Source organism: Pristiophorus japonicus, chromosome 11, assembly GCF_044704955.1.
Source record: "Pristiophorus japonicus isolate sPriJap1 chromosome 11, sPriJap1.hap1, whole genome shotgun sequence".
Lineage (NCBI taxonomy): Eukaryota > Metazoa > Chordata > Chondrichthyes > Pristiophoridae > Pristiophorus > Pristiophorus japonicus.
In genome coordinates, this window is record NC_091987.1 from 24,208,956 (window position 1) to 24,232,769 (window position 23,814).

The 23,814-nt window shown below is 45.2% G+C and overlaps 1 protein-coding gene across 3 annotated transcripts in view; it reads left to right on the plus strand.

The window, feature by feature from the left end:
• slc37a1 (solute carrier family 37 member 1) overlaps nucleotides 1-23,814 on the plus strand; it is a 161,241-nt gene that overhangs the window by 54,763 nt on the left and 82,664 nt on the right. For all 3 annotated transcript variants that reach the window (XM_070893262.1, XM_070893263.1, XM_070893264.1), the window contains exons 5-6: nucleotides 18,545-18,674; nucleotides 20,090-20,168. In XM_070893262.1, the coding sequence (XP_070749363.1) occupies nucleotides 18,545-18,674; nucleotides 20,090-20,168 (209 nt within the window). The remainder of the gene's footprint in view (nucleotides 1-18,544; nucleotides 18,675-20,089; nucleotides 20,169-23,814) is intronic.

Below are 23,814 nucleotides of genomic sequence, written 5' to 3' on the forward strand. Positions count from 1 at the left end.
GGCCAAAATTCAATTGGCCTTCCTGATCACTTGCTGTACCTGCATACTATCCTTTTGTGTTTCATGCACAAGTACCCCCAGGTCCTGCCGTACTGCGGCACTTTGCAATCTTTCTCCATTTAAATAATAACTTGCTCTTTGATTTTTTTCTGCCAAAGTGCCTCACACCTTCCAACATTATACTCCATCTGCCAAATTTTTGCCCACTCACTTAGCCTGTCGATGTCCGCTTGCAGATTTTTTGTGTCCTCCTCACACATTGCTTTTCCTCCCATCTTTATATTGTCAGCAAACTTGGCTACGTTACACTCTGTCCTTCTTCCAAGTTGTTAATATAGATTGTAAATAGTTGGGGTCCCAGCACTGATCCCTGTGGCACTCCGCTTAGTTACTAGTTGCCAACCAGAGAATGAACCATTTATCCCAACTCTCTGTTTTCTGTTCCAATGCAACCCAGCCTATCCAATCTGTCCTCATAACTAAGATTCTCCATTCCAGGCAGCGTCCTAGTAAATCTCGTCTGCTCCCTCTCTAATGCAATCACAACCTTCCTATAATACGGCGACCAGAACTGCACGCCGTACTCCAGCTGTGGCCTAACCAAAGTATTACATAATTTAAGCATAACCTCCCTACTCTTATATTCTGTGCCTCGGCCAATAAAGGCAAGCATTCCGTATGCTTTCTTAACCACCTTATCCACCTGGCCTTCTACTTTCAAGGGATCTGTGGATAAGCACTCCAAGGTCCCTTTGTTCATCTACACTATTAAGTGGCCTACCGCTTAATGTGTATACCCTTTCCTTATTAGCCCTCCCAAAGTGCATCACTTCACACTTCTCTGAATTTATTTCCATTTGCCACTGCTCTGCCCACCTGACCAGTAGATTGATACCCTCCTGCAGCCCATGACTTTACTCTTCATTATCAACCACACAGCCAATTTTAGTGTTGTCTGCAAACTTCTTAATCATACTCCTTATATTCAAATCTAATTCGTTGATATATACTATAAAAAGCATGGGATCCAGTACTGAGCCCTGCGGAACCCCACTGGAAACATCCTTCCAGTCACAAAAACATCCATCAATCATTACCCTTTGCTTCCTACCTCGAAGCCAATTTTGGACCCAACTTGCCACTTTGCCCTGGATCCCATGGGCTTTAACCTTCATGACCAGTCTACCACATGGGACCTTACCGAAAGCATTGCTAAAGTCCATATATACTACATCGTACACACTACCCTCGTCGACCCTCTTGGTTACCTCCTCAAAAAATTCAATCAGGTTAGTCAAACACGAACTTCCTTTAACAAATCCGTGCTGACTGTCCCTAATTAATCCTTGTTTTCCAAATGTAGGTTTATCCTGTCTTTCAGGATTTTTTCCAATAATTTTCCCACCACTGAGGTTTGGCTGACAAGTCTGTAATTACTCGGCCTATCCTTTCTTCTTAAACAAGGGTACTACATTAGCAGTCCTCCAATCCTCCGGCGCCATGCCCAGATCGAAAGAGATCTGGAAAATGATGGTCAAGGCCTCTGCTATTTCCTCTTTTACTTCGCTCAACAGCCTGGGATGCATTTCATCTGGGCCTGGGGACTTATCTTTTTCCAAAGCTGCTAAACCCCTTAATACTTCCTCTCTCACTATATTTATTTCATCCAGAATATCACACTCCTCCTCGATAGCAGTATCTGCACTGCCCCTTTCCTTTGTGAAAACAGATACAAAGTATTTGTTAAGAACCCTACCAACATCTTTCGCCTCCACACAAAGATTACCCTCATGGTCTCTAATAGGCCTTACCCTTTCTTTAGTTACCCTCTTACTCTTAATATATTTATAGAACATCTTAGGGTTTTCCTTAATTTTACTGGCCAAGAATTTCTCGTGCTCTCTCTTAGCATTCCTAATATCCTTTTTAATTTTGCCTCTTAACTTTCTATATTCCTTTAAAGATTCTGTACTATTTAGCAGTTGGTATATGACATAAGCGTCCCTTTTTTCTTAATCCTCCCCTGTAAGTCCCTAGACATCCAGGGGGCTCTAGAATTATTTTTCCCACCCTTTTTCTTTACGGGCACATGTTTGGCGTGAGCTTTCCGGATCTCCTCCTTGAATGCCTCCCACTGTTCCGACACTGATTTACCCACAAGTAGCTGTTTCCAATCCACTATGGCCAAATCAATCCTTAACTTAGCAAAATTAGCTTTTCCCCAATTCCGAACTTTTATTCCAGGCCTTTTTTTTTCCTTATCCATAACTAACTTGAATCTGACTGAATTATGCTCACTGGCACCCAACTGCTCCCCCACTAATATCCCTTCAACCTGCCTAGCTTCATTCCCCAAAACCAAATCCAAGACTGCCCCCTCTCGCGTTGGGCTTGCTACATACTGACTAAAAAAGTTCTCTTGAATGCATTTCAAGAATTCCGCACCCTCTATACCCTTCACACTAAATTTGTCCCAATCAATATTTGGATAGTTAAAATCCCCTACTATTACTGCCCTATGGTTTTTGGACTTCACAGCAATTTGCCTACATATTTGCTCCTCTATCTCCCTCCCAATGTTTGGGGGTCTATAATAAGGCCCAGTAGTATGATCGCCCCTTTTTGATTTTTCAATTCGACCCATATGGCCTAATTTGATGATCCCTCTAACATATCATCCCTCCGCACCGCTGTAATAGTTTCTTTAATTAGTACCGTGAACCCCCCCCCCCCGCTCCTTTTTATACCCCCTCCCTATCGTCTCAAAATCCTGTAGCCAGGAATATTGATCTGCCAAACCTGCCCCTCTTTCAGCCATGTTTCTGTAATGGCTATAATGTCATACTCCCAAGTGTCTACCTATGCTCTTGGCTCATCCGCCTTCTTCGCTATACTCCTTGCATTAAAGAATATACCATTCAGCACAGGAAGACCTCCTTGCTTACTACTTAGTAAGCCCTGTTTCCTCTGTCTTACAGATTCGCTTTCTAGATTCTTGCTATCCAATTTCAGCTTTACTTCCTTCCCTTTTGAATTCGTTCTCGGATTCCCACCCCCCTGCCAAGCTAGTTTAAACTCTCCCCAACAACACAAGCAAAACTCCCCGCGATGATATTGGTCCCGGTGCTGTTGAGGTGCAACCTGTCCAGTTTGTACAGGTCCCCTCTCCCCCAGAAGCGGTTCCAATGCCTCAAGAATTTAAAGCCCTCCCTCCTACACCAACTTTCCAGCCACGTGTTCATCCTCTCTATCCTTCTATTCTTATGCTCATTAGCACGTGGCACCGGTAGTAACCCGGAGATTGCTACCTTTGATTACTACCCTTTAATTTTCTTCCTAGCTCCCTGAATTCTTCCTGTAGGACCTCATTCCTCATTTTACCTATGTCGTTGGCCCCAATATGGACCACGACCTCTAGCTGTTTACGCTCCCCCCCACCCCCCCAGGATGCCCTCCGTCCGCTCTGTGACATCCTTGACCCTGGCACCATTCGGGAGTCATGTCATTCGGCAGAAACGCCTGTCTGTTCCCCTAACTATAGAATCCCATATCACTCGGGCTCTTTTGTTCTTTGTCCCTCCCCCCTGTGCAGCTGATCCACCCGTGGTATCGTGGAATTGGCTCTGGCTGCACTCCCCAGAGGCACCATCGTCCTTACCGATACTCAGAAGTGAATATCGGTTTGAAAGCGAGATGGACTCGCGGGGGGGGGGGGGGCGGGGCGGGGGGTGCCTGCGCTACCTACCGAGCACATTTACTACGTTTGGTGGTCAGCCACTTCCCCTCTGCCTGCACGCCTTTAAGCTGCGGGGTGACCACCTCCTGAAACATGCGCTCCACGTAGCTCTCAGCCTCGCGGATGCACCGTATTGACTCCGCTCGTTGCTCCAGTTCTGAAACGCAGAGTTGTGTCAAAAAAGAGTTGTGTTCGTATACTTCCCACTAGTCTGAAAAACAACTGTTCACCACAATTCTCTGCTTTCTGTCAGTTTTGAATCCACACTATCCCGTTCATTCTTTAATTTTGCTAACGATTCAAATGGAATGTTGGCCTTTATTGCAAGAGGGTTAGCATATAAAAGCAGAGAATTTCTGCTACAACTGTACAGGGTATTGGTGAGGCCACACCTGGAGTACTGTGTTTTGGTCTCCGTATTTAAGGAAGGATATACGTGCATTGGAGGCTGTTCAGAGAAGGTTCACTAGGTTGATTCCGGAGATGAGGGGGTTGACTTATGAAGATAGGTTGAGTAGGTTAGGTCTATACGCATTGGAGTTCAGAAGAATGAGAGGTGATCTTATCGAAATATATAGGATAATGAGGGGGCTCAACAAGAGAGGATATTTCCACTCATAGGGGAAACTAAAACTAGGGGACATAGTCTCAGAAGAAGGGGCCACCCATTTAAAACTGAGATGAGGAGGAATTTCTTCTGAGGGTTGTAAATCTATGGAATTCTCTGCCCCAGAGAGCTGTGGAGGCTGGGTCATTGAATATATTCAAGGCGGAGATAGACATATTTTTGAGTGATAAGGGAGTAAAGGGTTATGGGGAGCGGGCAGGGAAGTGGAGCTGAGTCCACGATCAGATCAGCCATTATCTTATTCAATGGCGGAGCCTACTCCTGCTCCTATTTCTTATGTTAAAGGAAGATGGTTGTGGTTGTTGGAGGTCAATCATCACAGCCTGAGGACATCACTGTAGGAGTTCCTCAGGGCAGTGTCCTTGGCCCAACCATCTTCAGCTGTTTCATCAATGACCTTCCCTCCATCATAAGGTCAGAAGTGGGGATGTTCGCTGATGACTGCACAGTGTTCAGTTCCATTCACAACTCCTCAACAAATGAATCAGTCCATGCCCACATGGATAACATTCAGGATTGGGCTGATAAGTGGCAAGTAACATTCGCACCACACAAGTGCCTGACAATGACCATCTCCAACAAGCGAGAGTCTAACCACCACCCCTTGATATTCAACAGCATTAGCATCACTGACTCCCACACCTTCAACAGTCTGAGGATCACCATTGACCAGAACTGGACCAGCCACATAAATACTGTGGCAACAAGAGCAGGTCAGAGGCTGGGTATTCAGCGGCGAGTGACTCACCTCCTGACTCCCCAAAGCCTTTCCACCATCTACAAGGCACAAGTCAGGAGTGTGATGGAATACTCTCCACTTGCCTGGATGAGTGCAGCTCCAACTACACTTAAGAAGCTTGACACCATCCAGGATACAGCAGGCCGCTGATTTGCACCCCATTCACCTCCTTAAACATTCACTCCCTCCACCACTGGCGCACCATGGCTGCAGTGTGTACCATCTACAAGATGCACTGCAGCAACTCGCCAAGGCTTCTTCGGCAGCACCTCCCAAACCCACAACCTCTACCACCTTGAAAGAACAAGGGCAGCAGGCACATGGGATAACCATCACCTGCAAATTACACACCATCCTGACTTGGAAATATATCGCCGTTCCTTCATCGTCGCTGGGTCACAATCCTGGAACTCCCTAACAGCACTGTGGGAGCACCTTCACCACACGGACTGCAGCGGTTCAAGCGGCGGCTCACCATCACCTTCTCAAGGGGCAATTAGGGACGGGCAATAAATGCTGGGCCTTGCCAGCGACGCCCAGATCCCGGAACGAATTTTTAAAAAATTCTTAATCCTGGCCCAGAAAAACCTGCAGCACCATCAATGAAGCTAAAATTAAAACAGGGGTTAAACCAAACTATATGTTGCTAAACAAGCTATCAAAACCTCAAAATAAACCAAACATCAAACCAAAATCTTATCTAGTCTGATTTAGGAATCTGAAACAGAGAAAACACCAAGATCATTCACAATGGAAATTAAGTGCAGCCCTTAGTAAAAAGATTGCTGATTCCAGCATTTCTCTAACCATTATCACACACATGTCACCAGCACAAACAGGCTGTTAGCAGAAAACAAACATCGGGACTGGATCGCTCACATCCTTCTCCCTCCTCTCATAAAGCTACTGACTCCTGTTCAGTTCAGTTCCAAAACCTCACCAAACGGCCATTCTTCACTCGGGCAGTGAATATTCAACAGTGGGAAGCATCACAGCCAACACCAATCCTGCCTTCACGCAACACTTTTCAGCCGTGCTCACTGGATAGAAGGAAAAAACATGCGCATAAAGTGCCTTTCACAAACTCAGGACTTCCCAAAGCACAAGTGTCATCTCCAAGTTTGCAGATGACACTAAACTGGGTGGCGGTGTGAGCTGTGAGGAGGATGCTAAGAGGCTGCAGGGTGACTTGGACAGGTTAGGTGAGTAGGCAAATGCTTGGTAGATGTAGTATTATGTGGATAAATGTGAGGTTTTCCATTTTTGGGGCAAAAACACAAAGGCAGAATATTGTCTGAATGGCAGCAGATTAGGAAAAGGGGAGGTGCAACGAGACCTGGGTGTCATGGTTCATCAGTCATTGAAAGTTGGCATGCAGGTACAGCAGGCGGTGAAGAAGGAAAATGGTATGTTGGCCTTCATAGCGAGGGGATTTGAGTATAGGAGCAGGGAGGTCTTACTGCAGTTGGACAGGGGCTTAGTGAGGCTTCACCTGGAATATTGTGTTCAGCTTTATTCTCTTAATCTGAGGAAGGACGTTCTTGCTATTGAGGGAGTGCAGCGAAGGTTCACCAGCCTGATTCCAGGAATAGCTGGACTGTCACATGAGACTGGATCAACTGGGCCTTTATTCACTGGAGCTTAGAAGGATGAGAGGGGATCTCATAGAAACGTATAAGATTCTGACAGGACTGGACAGGTTAGATGCGGGAAGAATGTTCCCAATGTTGGGGAAGACCAGAACCAGGGACATAGTCTTAGGATAAGGGGTAGGCCATTCAGGACTGAGATGAGGAGAAACTTCTTCACTCAGAGTTGTTAACCTGTGGAATTCCCTACCGCAGAGTTGTTGATGTCAGTTCATTGGATATATTCAAGTGGGAGTTGGATATGGCCCTTACGGCTAAGGGGATCAAGGGGTATGGAGAGAAAGCAGGAAAGGGGTACTGAGGGAATGATCAGCCATGATCTTATTGAATGGTGGTGCTGGCTCGAAGGGCCAAATGGCCTACTCTGCACCTATTTTCTATGTTTACAACCAATTAAGTACAGGTACCTGTTATGCATGTAAACATTGTAACTGTGTAAGACTTGCCACCAGAGGGCGCAACTGTTGGAGGCCCAAGGGTCACCTGCACACCTCGTGCAATGAAGTATAAAAGGTTGTTTGCCATGCTGCTTAGGCACTCTGGAGTTGTATTAAAGAGACTAAGGTCTCATCAGTTTTAGCTTACAGCATTGTTTGGAGTTCTTCCATACTTAACAGCACCAATATCTGGAAACTCAGCAGCCAATTTGCGCCGAGCAAGATCCCACAAACAGCAATGTGATGATGTGCAGATAATCTGTTTTTGTGATGCTGGTTGAGGGATAAATATTAGGCAGGACACTGGGGCGAACTCCTGCTCTTGTTCAAACTAGTGCCATGGAATCATTTACATCCATCCAAGAGGACAAACAGGCCCTGAGTTTAAAGTCTTATCCAAAAGACGGCACCTCCAACAATGCAGCGCTCCTTCAGTACTGCACTGAAGCGTAAACCTGGATTATGGGCTCAAGTCTTTGGTGTGGGATGTGAACCCACGACCTTGTGTTGCAGAGGTGAGAGTACCACCACTGATCCAGGGTTGACGTCTTGTACTGATTAGGAACATGATTTCTGGTGGATTTTTTCCTCTCCCAACCCAAGGGGATTGTGCCGGCCCAACTGCGGCCTTAGCTGAGATCAGCTATGAGTACAAACAGGAACTGAGCTAGAAAGCTTCCTTGTATCAGGTGGTGCCTACACCCACTGTGGTCAAGGAAGCTCAGACTCACAGTTTGCAAAGATTAGAGGACAGTGGGCTATCCACCATCCAACTCCCCTGTCACCATCATAGGCGGTCCCTTGAACGAGGAAAACTTCCTTCCACATGGGTTCACAGATATTTCAATGAAGGACCCGATATTCCAGTCCTGAACTCCAGTTGAGGGGGTGGAAGATGCCTGTGCGTGGATTTTTTTAATGCGCGGTGACCGTTGCACACCAGCCACCACACGGGCTCGACAGAGCTAGGTCTTTATCCAGTGGCGAGGATTAACCAGGACGACTGGAGACCTGCTCTGCTGCACGGACCTAGTGCGCACACGTATCGCAGTGGGGCAGGTCCGTAACTCTAACATGATACGCAGCAGCTTCAGCTCCGCTCACCCAATCTCTAGACTGCACACAATGTTCATTAATATGCATTAGGTACCAAGGAGAAAAAGCTCCACAACAGCATTCCAAGTTAGGCAGCAGTGAACACAAGCCAAAACCACAAAGCATAATACTGGTACAATGAGGAACGTCACCTGCGCTTATCTACTTTAATACAAGAAACAGAGCGAAGCAAAAATATTGCCCAATTTAAGGCTGCTAATATCTCTCGTATTATTTCATTAACTCACGATTTAACAAACCATTTTAAAATAGTGCAAGGCGATGCAAGTAATGAAGTGCACTGTCATGTCCAGTAATGTAAACTCCCATTCAAAAAAATAACATCTAGACAAGTAAAATTCTGGTACAGGTTGTTCTGGATACAATGGGGCAAATGGGCCAGTGTGTGGCAAACATCCTCTAATGTAGATAAATGTAGTGCATTATATTTGGGTCTGGGTAATTCCAGCAATATATATACCGTGCAGGGATATCCAATTGAGGTTGCAAAGAAAGCGAGGGATATGGGGCTGATAGCTGACAAACGTTAAAGTCCCACAAACCATTTCATAGGAACATAAAAAATAGGAGCAGGAGTTGGCCATACGGCCCCACGAGCCTGCTCCGCCATTTAATACAATCATGGCTGATCCGATCATTGACTCAGGTCCACTTCCCTGCCCGTTCCTCATAACTCCTTATTCCCTTATTGATTAAGAAACTCTCCATCTTTGTCTTAAATTTATTCAATGGCACAGCCTCCACAGCTCTCTGAGACAGTGAATTCCACAGATTTACAACCCTCTGAGCGAAGAAATTCCTCCTCATCTCTGTTTTAAATGGGCAGCCCCGTATTCTAAGATTATGCTCCCTAGTTATAGTCTCCCCTATCAGTGGCAACATCTTCTCTGCATCCAACTTGTCCTCGTTTTGATAAGATCACCTCTCATTCTTCTGAATTCCAATGAGTATTTGTAATAAGGTGAACGAATTAACTGCACAGGCAGCAATTAAGGAATATGATATAATTGGCATCACGGAGACATGGCTCTAGGGTGACCAAGACTGGTAACTCAACATCCAGGGATATTCAACATTCAGAAAGGATAGACAAAGGAAAAGGAGGTGGGGTAGCCTTACTGGTTAAAGAGGAAATTAACACAATAGTAAGGGAGGACATTAGCTTGGATGATGTGGAATCTGTATGGGTGGAGCTGCGGAATACCAAAGGGCAGAAAACGCGAGTGGGAGTTGTGTACAGACCACCAAACAGTAGGACTGAGGTTGGGGACAGCATCAAACAAGAAATTAGGGATGCGTGCAATAAGGGTACAGCAGTTATCATGGGCGACTTGAATCTACATATTGATTGGGTCAGCCAAACTGGTAGCAATGCGGTGGAGGAGGATTTCCTGGCGTGTATTAGGGATGGTTTTCTCGACCAATATGTCGAGGAACCAACTAGAGTGCTGGCCATCCTAGACTAGGTGATGTGTAATGAGAAAGGACTAATTAGCAATCTTGTTGTGCGCGGCCTCTTGGGGAAGAGTGACCATAATATGGTAGAATTCTTTATTAAGATGGAGAGTGACACAGTTAATTCAGAGACTAGGGTCCTGAACTAAAGGAAAAGTAACTTCAATGGAATGAGACGTGAATTGGCTAGAATAGACTGGCAAAGGATACTTAAAGGGTTGACGGCAGATAGGCAATGGCAAACATTTAAAGATCACATGGATGACCTTCAACAATTGTACATCCCTGTCTGGAGTAAAAATAAAACGGGGAAGGTGGCTCAACCGTGGCTAACGAGGGAAATTAAGAATAGTGATAGATCCAAGGAAGAGGCATATAAATTGGCCAGAAAAAGCAGCAAATCTGAGCACATAGAGAAATTTAGATTTCAGCAGAGAAGGACAAAGGGTTTAATTAAGAGGGGGAAAATAGAGCATGAGAGGAAGCTTGCTGGGAAAATAAAAACTGACTGCAAAAACTTCTAGAGATATGTGAAGAGAAAAAGATTAGTGAAGACAAACTAGGTCCCTTGCAGTCAGAATCAGGTGAATTTATAATGGGGAACAAAGAAATGGCAGACCAGTTGAACAAATACTTTGGTTCTGTCTTCACGAAGGAAGACACAAATAACCTTCCGGAAATACTAGGGGACAGAGGGTCTAGTGAGAAGGAGGAACTGAAGGAAATCCTTATTAGTCAGGAAATTATGTTAGGGAAATTGATGGGATTGAAGGGCCGATAAATCCCAAGGCCTGATGGTCTACATCCCAGTCTACTTAAGGAACTGGCCCTAGAAATAGTGGATGCATTGGTGATCATTATCCAGCAGTCTATCGACTCTCGATCAGTTGCTATGGACTGGAGGGTGTTGTGCATCTGTAAAACATGCACTCCCATGTTCCGCCACCAGGGAGCTCATCCCCTGAAGTCCCAAGTGATCCCAGCATCCCTTGGGAGCACTGTATATAAACCTGCCCCTAAGGCCTGTCCCTCACTCTGGAGTGTCTTATTAAAGACTGAGGTCACTGTTACTTTAACCTCCCTTTGTGCAGCCTCATCTGTGTTAGGAACACAATAGAGGGTAGCTAATGTAACACCACTTTTTAAGAAAGGAGGGGGAGAGAAAACGGGTAATTATAGACCGGTTAGCCTGATATTAGTAGTGGGGAAAATGTTGGAATCAATTATTAAAGATGAAATAGCAGCGCATTTGGAAAGCAGTGACAGGATCGGTCCAAGTCAGCATGGATTTGTGAAAGGGAAATCATGCTTGACAAATCTTCGAGAATTTTTTGAGGATGTAACTAGTACAGTGGACAGGGGAGAACCAGTGTATGTGGTACATTTGGACTTTGAAAAGGCTTCTGACAAGGTCCCACACAAGAGATTGGTGTTCAAAATTAAAGCACATGATATTGGGGGTAATGTATTGACGTGGATAGAGAACTGGTTGGCAGACAGGAAGCAGAGAGTCAGGATAAACGGGTCCTTTTCAGAATGGCAGGCAGTGACTAGTGGGGTGCCGTAAGGCTCAGTGCTGGGACCCCAGTATTTACAATATACATCAATGATTTAGATGAAGAATTTAAGTACAATATCTCCACGTTTGCGGATGACACTAAGCTGGGTGGCAGTGTGAGCTGTGAGGAGGACGCTGAGAGGCTGCAGGGTGACTTGAGTGGGTTAGGTGAGTGGGCAAATGCATGGCAGATGCAGTATAATGTGGATAAATGTGAGGTTATCCATTTTGGGGGCAAAAACACAAAGGTAGAATATTATCTGAATGGCGGCAGATTAGGAAAAGGGAGGTTCAACGAGACCTGGGTGTCATGGTTTATCAGTCATTGAAAGTTGGCATGTAGGTACAGCAGGCGGTGAAGGCGGCAAATAGTATGTTGGCCTTCATAGCTAGGGGATTTGAGTATAGGAGCAGGAAGGTCTTACTTACTGCAGTTGTACAGGGCCTAAGTGAGGCCTCACCTGGAATATTATGTTCGGTTTTGGTCTCCTAATCTGAGGAAGGACGTTCTTGCTATTGAGGGAGTGCAGCGAAGGTTCACCAGACTGATTCCAGGGATGGCTGGACTGTCATATGAGGAGAGACTGGATCAACTGGGCCTTTATTCACTCGATTTTAGAAGGATGAGAGGGGATCTCATAGAAACGTATAAGATTCTGACAGGACTGGACAGGTTAGATGTGGGAAGAATGTTCCCGATGTTGGGAAAGTCCAGAATCAGGGGACATAGTCTTCGGATAAGGGTAAGCCATTTAGGACTGAGATGAGGAGAAACTTCTTCACTCAAAGTTGTTAACCTGTGGAATTTCCTGCCGCAGAGAGTTGTTGATGCCAGTTCGTTAGATATATTCAAGAGGGAGTTAGATATGGCCCTTACGGCTAAGGGGATCAATGGGTGTGGAGTGAAAGCAGGAAAGGGATACTGAGAGAATGATCAGCCATGATCTTATTGAATGGCGATGCAGGCTCGAAGGGCCGAATGGTCTACTCCTGCACCTATTTTCTATGTTTCTATGATATCAGGTGGAGTGAATCGAATTGACTGAAGACTGGCTTCTGTGATGGTGGGGACCGCAGGAGGCCGATATGGATCATCCATTTGGCACTTCTGGCTGAAGATGGTGGCAAACACTTAATTTTTGTCTTTTGCACTCGCGTGCTGGGCTCCGCCATAATTGAGGATGGGGATATTCATGGAGCCTCCACTTGTTAGTTGTTTCATGGTCTACCACCATTCACGACTGGGCGTGGCAGGACTGCAGATCTTTGATCTGATCCATTGCTTGTGGGCTTGCTTAGCCCTGTGTATAGCATGCTGTTCCCGCTGTTTAGCATGCATGTAGTCCTGTGTTGCACCTTCTCCAGGTTGGCACCTCATTTTTAGGTATGCCTGGTGCTGCTCCCAGCATGTTCTTCTGCACTCCTCATTGAGCAAGGGTTAGTCCCCTGGTTTGATGGTAATGGTAGAGTGAGGGATATGTCGGGCCATGAGGTTACAGATTGTGGTGGACTACAATTCTGCTGCTGCTGATGACCCATTGCACCTCATGGATGCCCAGTTTTGAGCTGCTCGATCTGTTCTGAATCTATCCCATTGAGCACGGTGGTAGTGCCACACAACACGATGGAGGGTGTCCTTAGTGTGAAGACGAGACTTTGTCTCCACAATGACTGTGCGGCGATCACTGCTACCAATGCTGTCATGGACAGATACATCTGCGACAGGTGGATTGGTGAGGACGATGTCAAGTAGGTTTTTCCCTCGTGTTGGTTCTCTCACCACTTGTAGGCCCAGTCTGGCAGCTATGTCCTTCAGGACTCGGCCAGCTCAGTCAGTAGTGGTGCTACCGAGCCACTCTTGGTGATGGACATTGAATGTACCCTGAGTACATTCTGTGCCCTTGCTACCCTCAATGCATCATCCAAGTGGTGTTCAATATGGAGGAGTACGGATTCATCAGCTGAGGGAGGGAGGTAGGTGGTAATCAGCAGGAGGTTTCCTTGCCCATGCTTGACATGAATCCATGAGACTTCATGGAGTCCGGAGTCAATGTTGAGGACTCCCAGGGCCACTCCCTCCCGACTGTATACCCTGTGCTGCCACCCCTGGTGGGCCTGTCCTGCCGGTTGGACAGGGAATACCCAGGGATGGTGATGGAGGAGTCTGGGACATTGGCTGAAAGTATGATTCTGTGAGTATGACTATGTCTGGCAGTTGTGTGACCAGTCTGTGGGATAGCTCTCCCAATTTTGGCACAGGTCCCCAGATGTTGGTGAGGAGGACTTTGCCGGGTCGACCGGGCTGGGTGTGCTGCTGTCGTGTCCGTAACTGGTGCCGAGGTCGATGCCGGGTGGTCCGTCCGGTTTTATTCTTATTGTTTGTTGTTTCGGTTTGGTACAACTGAGTGTCTCGCTGGGCCATTTCAGAGGGCAGTTAGGATTCAACCACATTGCTGTGGTCTGGAGTCACATATAGGCCCAGACCGGGTAAGGGCGGCAGATTTCCTTCCCTGAAGGACATTAGTGAGCCAGATGGGTTTTTATAACAATCCGGTAGTTTCAGGGTCACCATTACTGATGCCAGCTTTTTATTCCCCATTGGATTTATTAGTGGCGATCTTATATTGATGGCCCCTAGTTTTGGACTCCCCACAAGTGGAAACATCTCAAGAACATAAGAAACAGGAGCAGGAGTAGGCCATACGGCCCCTCAAGAATGCTCCTCCATTCAATAAGATCATGGCTGATCAGATCATGGACTCAGCTCCACTTCCCTGCCTGTTCCCCTATAACCCCTTATCCCTTTATCATTTAAGAAACTGTCTATTTCTGTCTTAATTTTATTCAATGTCCCAGCTTCCACAGCTCTCTGAGGCACGAATTCCACAGATTAACAATCCTCAGAGAAGAAATTTCTCATCTCTGTTTTAAATGGGTGGCCCCTTATTCTAAGATTATGCCCTCTAGTTCTCGTCTTCCCCCATCAGTAGAAACATCCTCTCTGCATCCACCTTGTCAAGCCCCTTCATAATCTTATACGTTTCAATAAGATCACCTCTCATTCTTCTGAATTCCAATGAGTAGAGACCTAGCCTGCTCAACCTTTCCTCATAAGTCAACCCCCTCATCCCCGGAATCAACCTAGTTAACCTTCTCTGAACTGCCTTCAAAGCAATTATATTCTTTCGTAAATATGGAAACCAAAACTGCACGCAGTATTCCAGGTGTGACCTCACCAATACCCTGTATAACTATAGCAAGACTTCCCTGCTTTTGCACTCCATCCCCTTTGCAATAAAAGCCAAGATTCCATTGGCCTTCCTGATCATTTGCCTGCATACTATCCTTTTTGCGTTTCATGCACAAGTACCCCCAGGTCCCGCTGTACTGCGGCACTTTGCAATCTTTCTCCATTTAAATATTAACTTGCTCTTTGATTTTTTCTGCCAAAGTGCATGACCTCACACTTTCCAACATTATATTCCATCTGCCAAATTTTTGCCCACTCACTTAGCCTGTCTATGTCCTTTTGCAGATTTTTTGTGTCCTCCTCACACATTGCTTTTCCTCCCATCTTTATATCATCAGCAAACTTGGCTAAGTTACACTCAGTCCCTTCTTCCAAGTCGTTTATATAGATTGTAAATAGTTGGGGTCCCAACACTGATCCCTGCAGCACCCCACTAGGTACTGGTTGCCAACCAGAGAATGAACCATTTATCCCGACTCTCTGCTTTCTGTTAGTTAGCTAATCCTCTATCCATGCTAATATATTACCCCCAGTCCCGTGAATTTTTTCTTGTGCAGTAACCTTTTATGTGGCACCTTGTCAAATGCCTTCTGGAAGTCCAAATACACCACATCTACTGATTCCCCTTTATCCACCCTGATCGTTACATCCTGAAATTTATCAAACATGACTTCCCCTTCATAAATCTATGCTGACTCTGCCTGATTGAATGTTGCTTTTCCAAATGTCCTGCTTACTGCTTTAATAAAGGACTCCAACATTTTCCCAACCACAGATGTTAGGCTAACTGGCCTTTTTTAAATAGGGGCATTACATTTGCAGTTTTCCAATCTGCTGGGACCTCTCCAGAATCCAGGGAATTTTGGTAAATTACAACCAATGCATCCACAATCCCTGCCGCTACTTTTCTTAAGACCCTAGGATGCAAGCCATCAGGTCCAGGGGATTTATCTGCCTTTAGACCCATTATCTTACTGAGTACCACCTCCTTAGTGTTAAGTTCCTCCCCACCCCTCTATAGCCCCGAGACTATCCACTGTTGGAATATTGTTAGTGTCCTCTACCGTAACGACTGATACAAAATATTAGTTCAGAGTTTCTGCCATCTCCATGTTCCCCATTACTAATTCCCCGGTCACGTCCTCTAAGAGACCAACATTTACTTTAGCCACCCTTTTCCTTTTTATATACCTAGCGAAACTCTTGCTATCTGTTTTTAGATTTTGTGCTAGTTTACTTTCATCGTCTACTTCTCTCTGTCGACTATGTCGAACCCCTTCATAATTTTAAAAACCTCTATCAGATCACCCCTCAGCCTTCTCTTTTCTTGAGAAAAGAGACCCAGCCTGTTCAGTCTTTCTTGATGGGTCATCATCATCAACAGTCCCTCGGAGTCGAGGATGACTTGCTTCCACACTAATATGAGTTCTCAGGTGACTGATGAGACCAATGCGGAAACTAGTCTCTGTCACAGGTAGGACAGATGGTGGTTGGAGGGGATGGGTGGGTGGGGTGCTTGGGTTGTCGTGCGCTCCTTTCGATGGGTGTCATACTTGTAAATCATTTTTTATACCTTAACCGGAACCTATGTATCCTTTCCGTAATATGGAGACCAGAACTATGCACAGTGCTCCAATTGTGGTCTAACCAAGGTTCTATACATAGAATTGCATAAAATCTACAGCATAGAAACACACCATTCGGCCCAGTCAGTCCATACTGGCATTCATGCTCCACCCGAGCCTCCTCCTATCCTTCCTTATCTAACTCTATCAGCATAACCCTCTTTTTTTTGTCTTATAATACTCCTGTGTTGCGCCGGAGGAGCTTAAAGCTGCTATATAAATACAAGTTCTTGTAATTCGATCTTCGTGTTTATCTCTCAGGAAGTTCCTCAGAGTCGAGGATGACTTGCTTCCACACTAATGAGAGTTCTCAGGTGACTGATGAGACCAATGCGGGATCTAATCTCTGTCACAGGTGGGACAGACAGTGGTTGGAGGGAAGGGTGGGTGGGGGGCTTGGGTTGTCGTGCGCTCCTTCCACTGTTTGCGCTTGGCTTCCTCGTGCTCCTGGCGAAGAGACTCAAGGTGTACGGCACTGTTCCGGATGCTTCTCCTCCACTTTGGGCGGTCTTGGGCCAGGGATTCCCAGGTGTCGGTGGGGATGTTGCACTTTTTCAAGGAGGCTTTGAGAGTGTCCTTGAAGCGTTTCCTCTGCCCACATGGGGCTCACTTGCTGTGTCAGAGCTCTGAGTAGAGCGCTTATTTTGGGAGTCTCGTGTCGGGCATGCGGACGATGCGGCCCGTCCATTGGAGCTGATCGAGCGTGGTCAGTGCGTTTATCTAGCCTCCCCTTGAATGTATCTGTGCCTTTTCGCCTTAACCACTCCCTGTGGCAGCGAGTTCCACATTCTCACCTCTCTCTGGGTAAAGAAGTTTCTCCTGAATTCCTTATTGGATTTCTTGGTGTCTATCTTACATTGATGTGTCTCTTCCCCACAAGTGGAAACATTCTCTGTATCCACCCTATCAAAACATTTCATAATTTTAAAGACCTCTATTACGTCACCCCTCAGCCTTCATCACTTCTCTGCTTTTCAATTCTATCCCTCTAGAAATGAACTCCAGTGCATTGTTTGTATTTTTTATGGCCTTGTTAACCTGCATTCCTACTTTGAATGATTTGTGCCCCGAGATCCCTTTGCTTCTCTAACCCATTTAGACTCTTAGTTTCCAATCAGTCTGTAGCCTCCTTATTCCTCTGACCAAAATGTATACCTCACAGTTATCTATATTGAAGTTAATTTTCCAATTGCACGCCCATTCTGCAAATTTATTGCCGTCTTGTACTCCAGTATTAACTATACCGTCAATCCTATTTATTTGTAACTCCTGTTTTAAAGCAGTCAATCCTGACTGAGACACATGCAACTAATAATTGAATCCAATCACCTCTCCCTGCCCAAGCTCTGTCACTTTCCCAGATGATGTTTAGAATTGGACGGAGCATTGCTTCATGTTTAAGGAACTCGGGAAGATGGAATGCTGAGCATTAACTAAAGTATCAAATGCTGACTTATGTTGTCCGCTAACAGGAATAAGTGAACTTCTCCTCTCTTGTGCTTTGTGCAGTAGCATAAATACTCAGTTGATGCGTCTATCCTCCCAGTGGATTTGCAGGATCTTGCAGAGGCAGCGTTGGTGGTACTTCTCCAGCGCTTTTAGATGTCCTTTGTACATGGTCCATGTCTCTGAGCCATATAGGAGGGCAGGTTTCACTACAGCCCTGTAGACCATAAGCTTGGTGCCAGATTTGAGGTCCTGGTCTTCAAACACACACTTCCTCATGCGACCGAAGGCTGTGCTGGCACACTGGAGGCAGTGATGGACCTTGTCGTCGATGTGTTCTTGCTCAGGCCAATATCCCCAGCATTGAAGCACCGATCACACTCGACCAGCTCCGTTGGGCAGACCACATCGTCCGCACGCCCGACACGAGACTCCCTAAGCAAATGCTCTACTCAGAACTCCTACCGGCAAGCGAGCCCCAGGTAGGCAGAGGAAACGTTTCAAAGACACCCTCAAAGCCTCCCTGATAAAGTGTAACATCCCCACCGACACCTGGGAGTCCCTGGCCCAAGACCTCCCAAAGTGGAGGAAGTGCATCCGGCAGGGCGCTGAGCACCTCAAGTCTCGTCGCCGAGAGCATGCAGAAATCAAACGCAGACAGCGGAAGGAGCGTGCGGCAAACCAGACTCCACACCCACCTTTTCCCTCAAGGTCTATCTGTCCCACCTGTGATAGAGACTGTAATTCCAGCATTGGACTGTTCAGTCACCTGAGAACTCACTTTTAGAGTGGAAGCAAGTCTTCCTCGATTTCGAGGGGTTGCCTATGAAGATGAAATACTCAGTGCAGTGCTCTGCCCAAACAATAACTGCCCTTTAGAATGTGTGAAATGTGTTTCTTTACAGAGTGCATTGCACATGAATTGCTCTTTGACCAATGAAATCGAACTGTACAGCTACAAGGAACATTTGATTCAGGCTGAACTCCTCGGAAAACCCTTCTCTAATGACACATGGTGCAACTGGGAGCCATTTGGTGAGTGATTAATTGGGACCAGGAGGTGTCTTGGGTGAGTGGATGCATTTTGTTATAGAAAATAACAGCAGTAATTATGATAGTATTTTCTGTATAATTTGTGAGAATTGGTAAATGCAGTTAATATAATATAGTCTGAGAATGAATGTGAAGTGCAAGTGTGTTATGCTGAAGGCAGAGTCTGGGAGAAGTCCTGGACTAGAAAGGGTGACATTATTTCCTGAATCATTCCAGTTTGTTTTCTAATACAATATACACAATGTTGGATCAGCTTCAGTTTACAAATAACAACACACAAATGTGCGCATTCTGTTAATCATAGCGCTTAGGACGTGGCTACAAATGTCAGCGAGACCTTTCTGTTTGGGGAACATTGCCTGGCGAGTCTCTGAGACTAAAGCAATGGCATATATTCTATTTAAATTCAACCAGTTTCGAAGCGCTGCAGTATCTTTGCTGCCCACGTTTCCATACCTGGTCCTGTTTGAAGAGTAACTATTTCAGTTCTAGCTGTCTCTGAATGACGACAGGGATAGTTAAGTCAGCTGATAGGCATTAGGATATTTGCTCAATATATCCACGAACGTGTGGATTGGGTGCAGATTTCCCAGCTCATTTGCTAAGAGATTACACACATTCAAACCTGTCTTTCAAGCTTGCGAATGAGTTTGTCTGGCTCTCTCACCCCCTTTAGAACAAGTTGCCTTCCCAGAAATTGAACATTTTCTTTGCTTTCAAGCTGATTGTGTTCTCAGATTTTCTGCACCGTTTTCTCACTGATCCAGCTTCCCATGGGTATCACAATAATCTGTGGTTTAGATCTCCCGTGAATGGATAGGCCTTTCCTGGTGTGTCACCTGACACTCATGTCAGAATTGCTATGATAAAATCCTTAGTCACAAGGTACTAGACTCTTCCGTTGCTCCACAACTTGCTGGCCTGTTCAATGTCGTTTTCAGTTTATTTTTACAAAAATCGAGGGGGACAGATCAAATCTGACCATTGCTCTTGTTATGCTCTTAATACAGAACAATAATCTGATCTTCAACACTACTTTTAATATGGATCAAAATCACTTGATGGGGAGCTGCAGCTCGAATGATTAGGAAAAGACCATAGATTTTCCAGGTCTACTTATTTGCCAGAAATATTTCCTAATGGAGTGTTGGTTTAAATGAATTTGACAGTAGAACATATTTGCGTTTACAGCTGTGTTACTGGGTGATACTGGGCAGGCAGTGAGTGGCTCTGGGGAGCGGAGTCGTTCATTTCGGGATGTCCTGCTGGTATTGCGTAGCTGGGAGCTGGCTGGCATCTTGACAAAAGTATTTTGGGGAGGATGGAGAAAATATTTGCAGAAGTATTTTATTGTGTGAGAGTTAATTGTGATATCTTTTGTTGAAATGGAACTGTAGATAAAAGCAATTACAAGCAGCTGCTCGGAGCCCTGGACTACTCGTTCCTGTGTGCCTATGCTGTTGGAATGTACGTCAGGTAAGATCTCCGGAGTGCTTTAGCCAGCACTGGACCAAACACAAGCAGCCTACAAGTGAGAAATAGCAGGTTACATTGTGAGGACAGTTGTTTGCCGTGCAGCAGCTTTTCTTCCTGGCATTGAGGCCCCATTCTGTGCAGTGGCCTGATTGCAGAGCCGGTCAGTAACCCTCTGTAACTCGGTTGGAGGTGAATGAGAAAGAAGAATACAATTTGATGATGTGAATTCAAAGAATCAGAAAAGTGACCGCAGAGGATGAGGACGTTTAGCCAATCCTCTCTGTGCCGGTGTTACATGTTCACGTGTGTTCGTCCCCTCGGTGTTATATGTTCACATGTTAGTCCTCTCGGTGTTACATGTTCACGTGTGTTAGTCCTCTCGGTATTACATGTTCACGTGTGTTAGTCCCCTCGTTGTTACATGTTCATGTTAGTCCCCTCTGTGTTACCTATTCACGTGTGTTAGTCCCCTCTGTGTTACATGTTTACGTGTGTTAGTCCCCTTTGTCTTTGGTGGAAGCTCCCAGGAATTTCAACTTGTTCCAAAAGAAACAGAAAATGCTGGAAATGCACAACTGTTGGAAGAATGTTAGTGTTTCTGGTGTTGACCCCTCAAATTGTTACCTTGCCGTTTCCCTTTATCGATACTGACTGAAGTGCATTTCCAATATTTTCTTTTATCTTTCCATAATTCAGTGATTAAGAACTCACCGTTTGTGTCTCTGGGCAACACCTGACTTGTGCTACTCCATGATCTAATGTTTGGGCACTCAACGCAAATGAATAGCGGAAAAGCAATTCACCCATTCAAGATAATTATAGATGCGGAAGGCCATTCGGCCCATCTTAGCTCATCCATTTAGCAAGACCCTGAAGTTCCTTCAATGTCACATCCAATTGTTTCCCAACTGATTTTAGGGTTTTCATCTCCACTAATTTTTGTTGCTTAAATTGAGCTGGTATTCATGAGACCCAAACAATGTAGAACAAATGGATGCTATGTGCTCTGGGGGAAACGGTGTCCACTGAATGATCAAGTTCAACATGCTCTGGGACTCAGAATAAAACAAAAACCAGGAGCAAGGTATATAAAAGAGCAAATGTAAAGGGAACAAGTTAAGCAAATGATAGAGGAGGCTGTTTGATAACACTTAAGTTGAGGACAAGTGGGACACTTTTTAAAAGGCATAATGTTGAATCTGTCAGACAGATATATACTTCCACCAGTAATTTTAGACTAAGCAGGTGCTACCCTCAATGGATTAACAAAAAAAAAAAATCAAAAGTGAAATAAAAATTCCCTACAAAGCATGCAAAATTCTTAGAGCTTAACAGGGTAGATGCAGCGAGGATGTTTCCTCTGGCTGGGGAGTCTAGAACCAGGGTTCACAGTCTCAGGATAAGGGGTCGGCCATTTAGAACTGAGATGTGGGGAAATTTCTTCACTCAGAGGGTGGTGAATCTGTGGCATTCTCTACCCCAGAGGGTTGTGGAGGCTCAGTCTTTGGAGTATATTCAAGGCCGAGATCGGTAGATTTTTGGATATTATGTGAATAAAGGGATATGGGGATAGTGCGGGAAAGTGGAGTTGAGGTAGAAGATCAGCCAAGATCTGACTGAATGGCGGATCAGGCTCAAGGAGCCAAATGGCCGACTCCTGCTCCTAATTCTTATGTTGTGTACCAATCCTGCAAGGAGAAAAGGGGTGGGATTCACTGGGATGAATACCAAAAAGTACAAACACAAGTTAGAAAGGTGATCATAGGGCAAAGAGAGATCTAGAAATAAACATAGCTGCAGATGCAAAGAACACAACAGTGAGAAATTCTTTCTTTACCTTAACATAAAAGAATACTTATGGAACTCTCTGCCACATGGAGAAAGCAATAGATGGTTATGCTGGTTGGTTTAGATTAAGTAGGCTTGTGTGGATAGAGGATTGACTAACTAACAGAGAACAGAGTGTCGGGATAAGTGGTTCATTCCCTGGTTGGCAACCAGTATCTAGTGGAGTGCCGCAGGGATCAGTGCTGGGACCCCAACTATTTACAATCTATATTAACGACTTGGAAGAAGGGACTGTAACGTAGCCAAGTTTACTGACGATACAAATATGGGAGGAAAAGCAATGTGTGAGGAGGACACAAATAATCTGCAAAAGGACATAGACAAACTAAGTCCGACTCCTGCTCCTATTTCTTATGTTCTTATAAACAATGGCATGGACCAGTTGGGCCGAATGGCCTCTTTCTGTGCTGTAAATTGAGGTGAGAATGATAAAAGATAGAAATTGGCTCGAAACAGATGAGCACAACACTCTGTGTAGCCATAATAGAGACAGGAACAGCATCCCTCCCCAGAAAGTATCCCAGGCAAAATGTGAGAGAGAAGTCCCTGGGTAAAATCCCCAAGGATAGATGTATTTAAAGGAAAGAGGTTTGTGAGGCATTGGCTAGCATTATGGGGGAGTTTACTTTAATCGTCTTCAAAATAATAAAGCTCATTATCAAGTGTAAGCTTGAAGATTTTCTGGGCAACAATAAATGAAAGAGCATTGATGTAAAATTGGAAGATCCAGCCTTTGAGTATAAGACGAGGTGTACTGTTTTATCCTTGTACAAGACCTTAGTCAGGCCGCACTTGGAATACTGGGTCCAGTTTTGGTCTTCTCACATGGATGATATTGAGGCTCTGGAAAGGGTGCAGAAGAGGGCCACTAGACTATCGCAAAATATCGCAAGTCTAAAACATTTTAGTTATCAAGATAGGTTAAAAGAGTTGGGACTCTTTTTAATTTAGAGCAGCGTAGACTTAGGAGGATTATAAGAACATAAGAATTAGGAACAGGAGTAAGCCATCTACCCCTTCGAGCCTGCTCCACCATTCAATAAGATCATGGCTGATCTGGTCGTGGACTCAACTCAACTTACCCGCCCTCTCCCCATAACCCTTAATTCCCTTATTGGTTAAAAATCGATCTATCTGTGACTTGAATACATTCAATGAGCTCGCCTCAACTGCTTCCTTGGGCAGAAAATTCCACAGATTCACAACCCTCTGGGAGAAGAAATTCCTTCTCAACTCGGTTTTAAATTGGCTCCCCTGTATTTTGAGGCTGTGCCCCCTAATTCTAGCCTCCCCTACCAGTGGAAACAACCTCTCTGCCTCTATCTTGTCTATCCCTTTCATGATTTTAAATGTTTCTATAAGATCACCCCTCATCCTTCTGAACTCCAACGAGTAACGACCCAGTCTACTCAATCTATCATCATAAGATAACCCCCTCATCTCCGGAATCAGCCTAGTAAATCGTCTCTGTACCCCCTCCAAAGTCAGTATATCCTTCCTTAAGTAAGGTGACCAAAACTGCACGCAGTAATCCAGGTGCGGCCTCACCAATATCCTATACAGTTGCAGCAGGACCTCCCTGCTTTTGTACTCCATCCCTCTCGCAATGAAGGCCAACATTCCATTCGCCTTCCTGATCACCTGCTGCACCTGCAAACTAACTTTTTGGGATTCATGCACAAGGACCCCCAGGTCCCTCTGCACCTCAGCATGTTGTAATTTCTCCCCATTCAAATAATATTCCCTTTTACTGTTTTTTTTTTCCCAAGGTGGATGACCTCACACTTTCCGACATTGT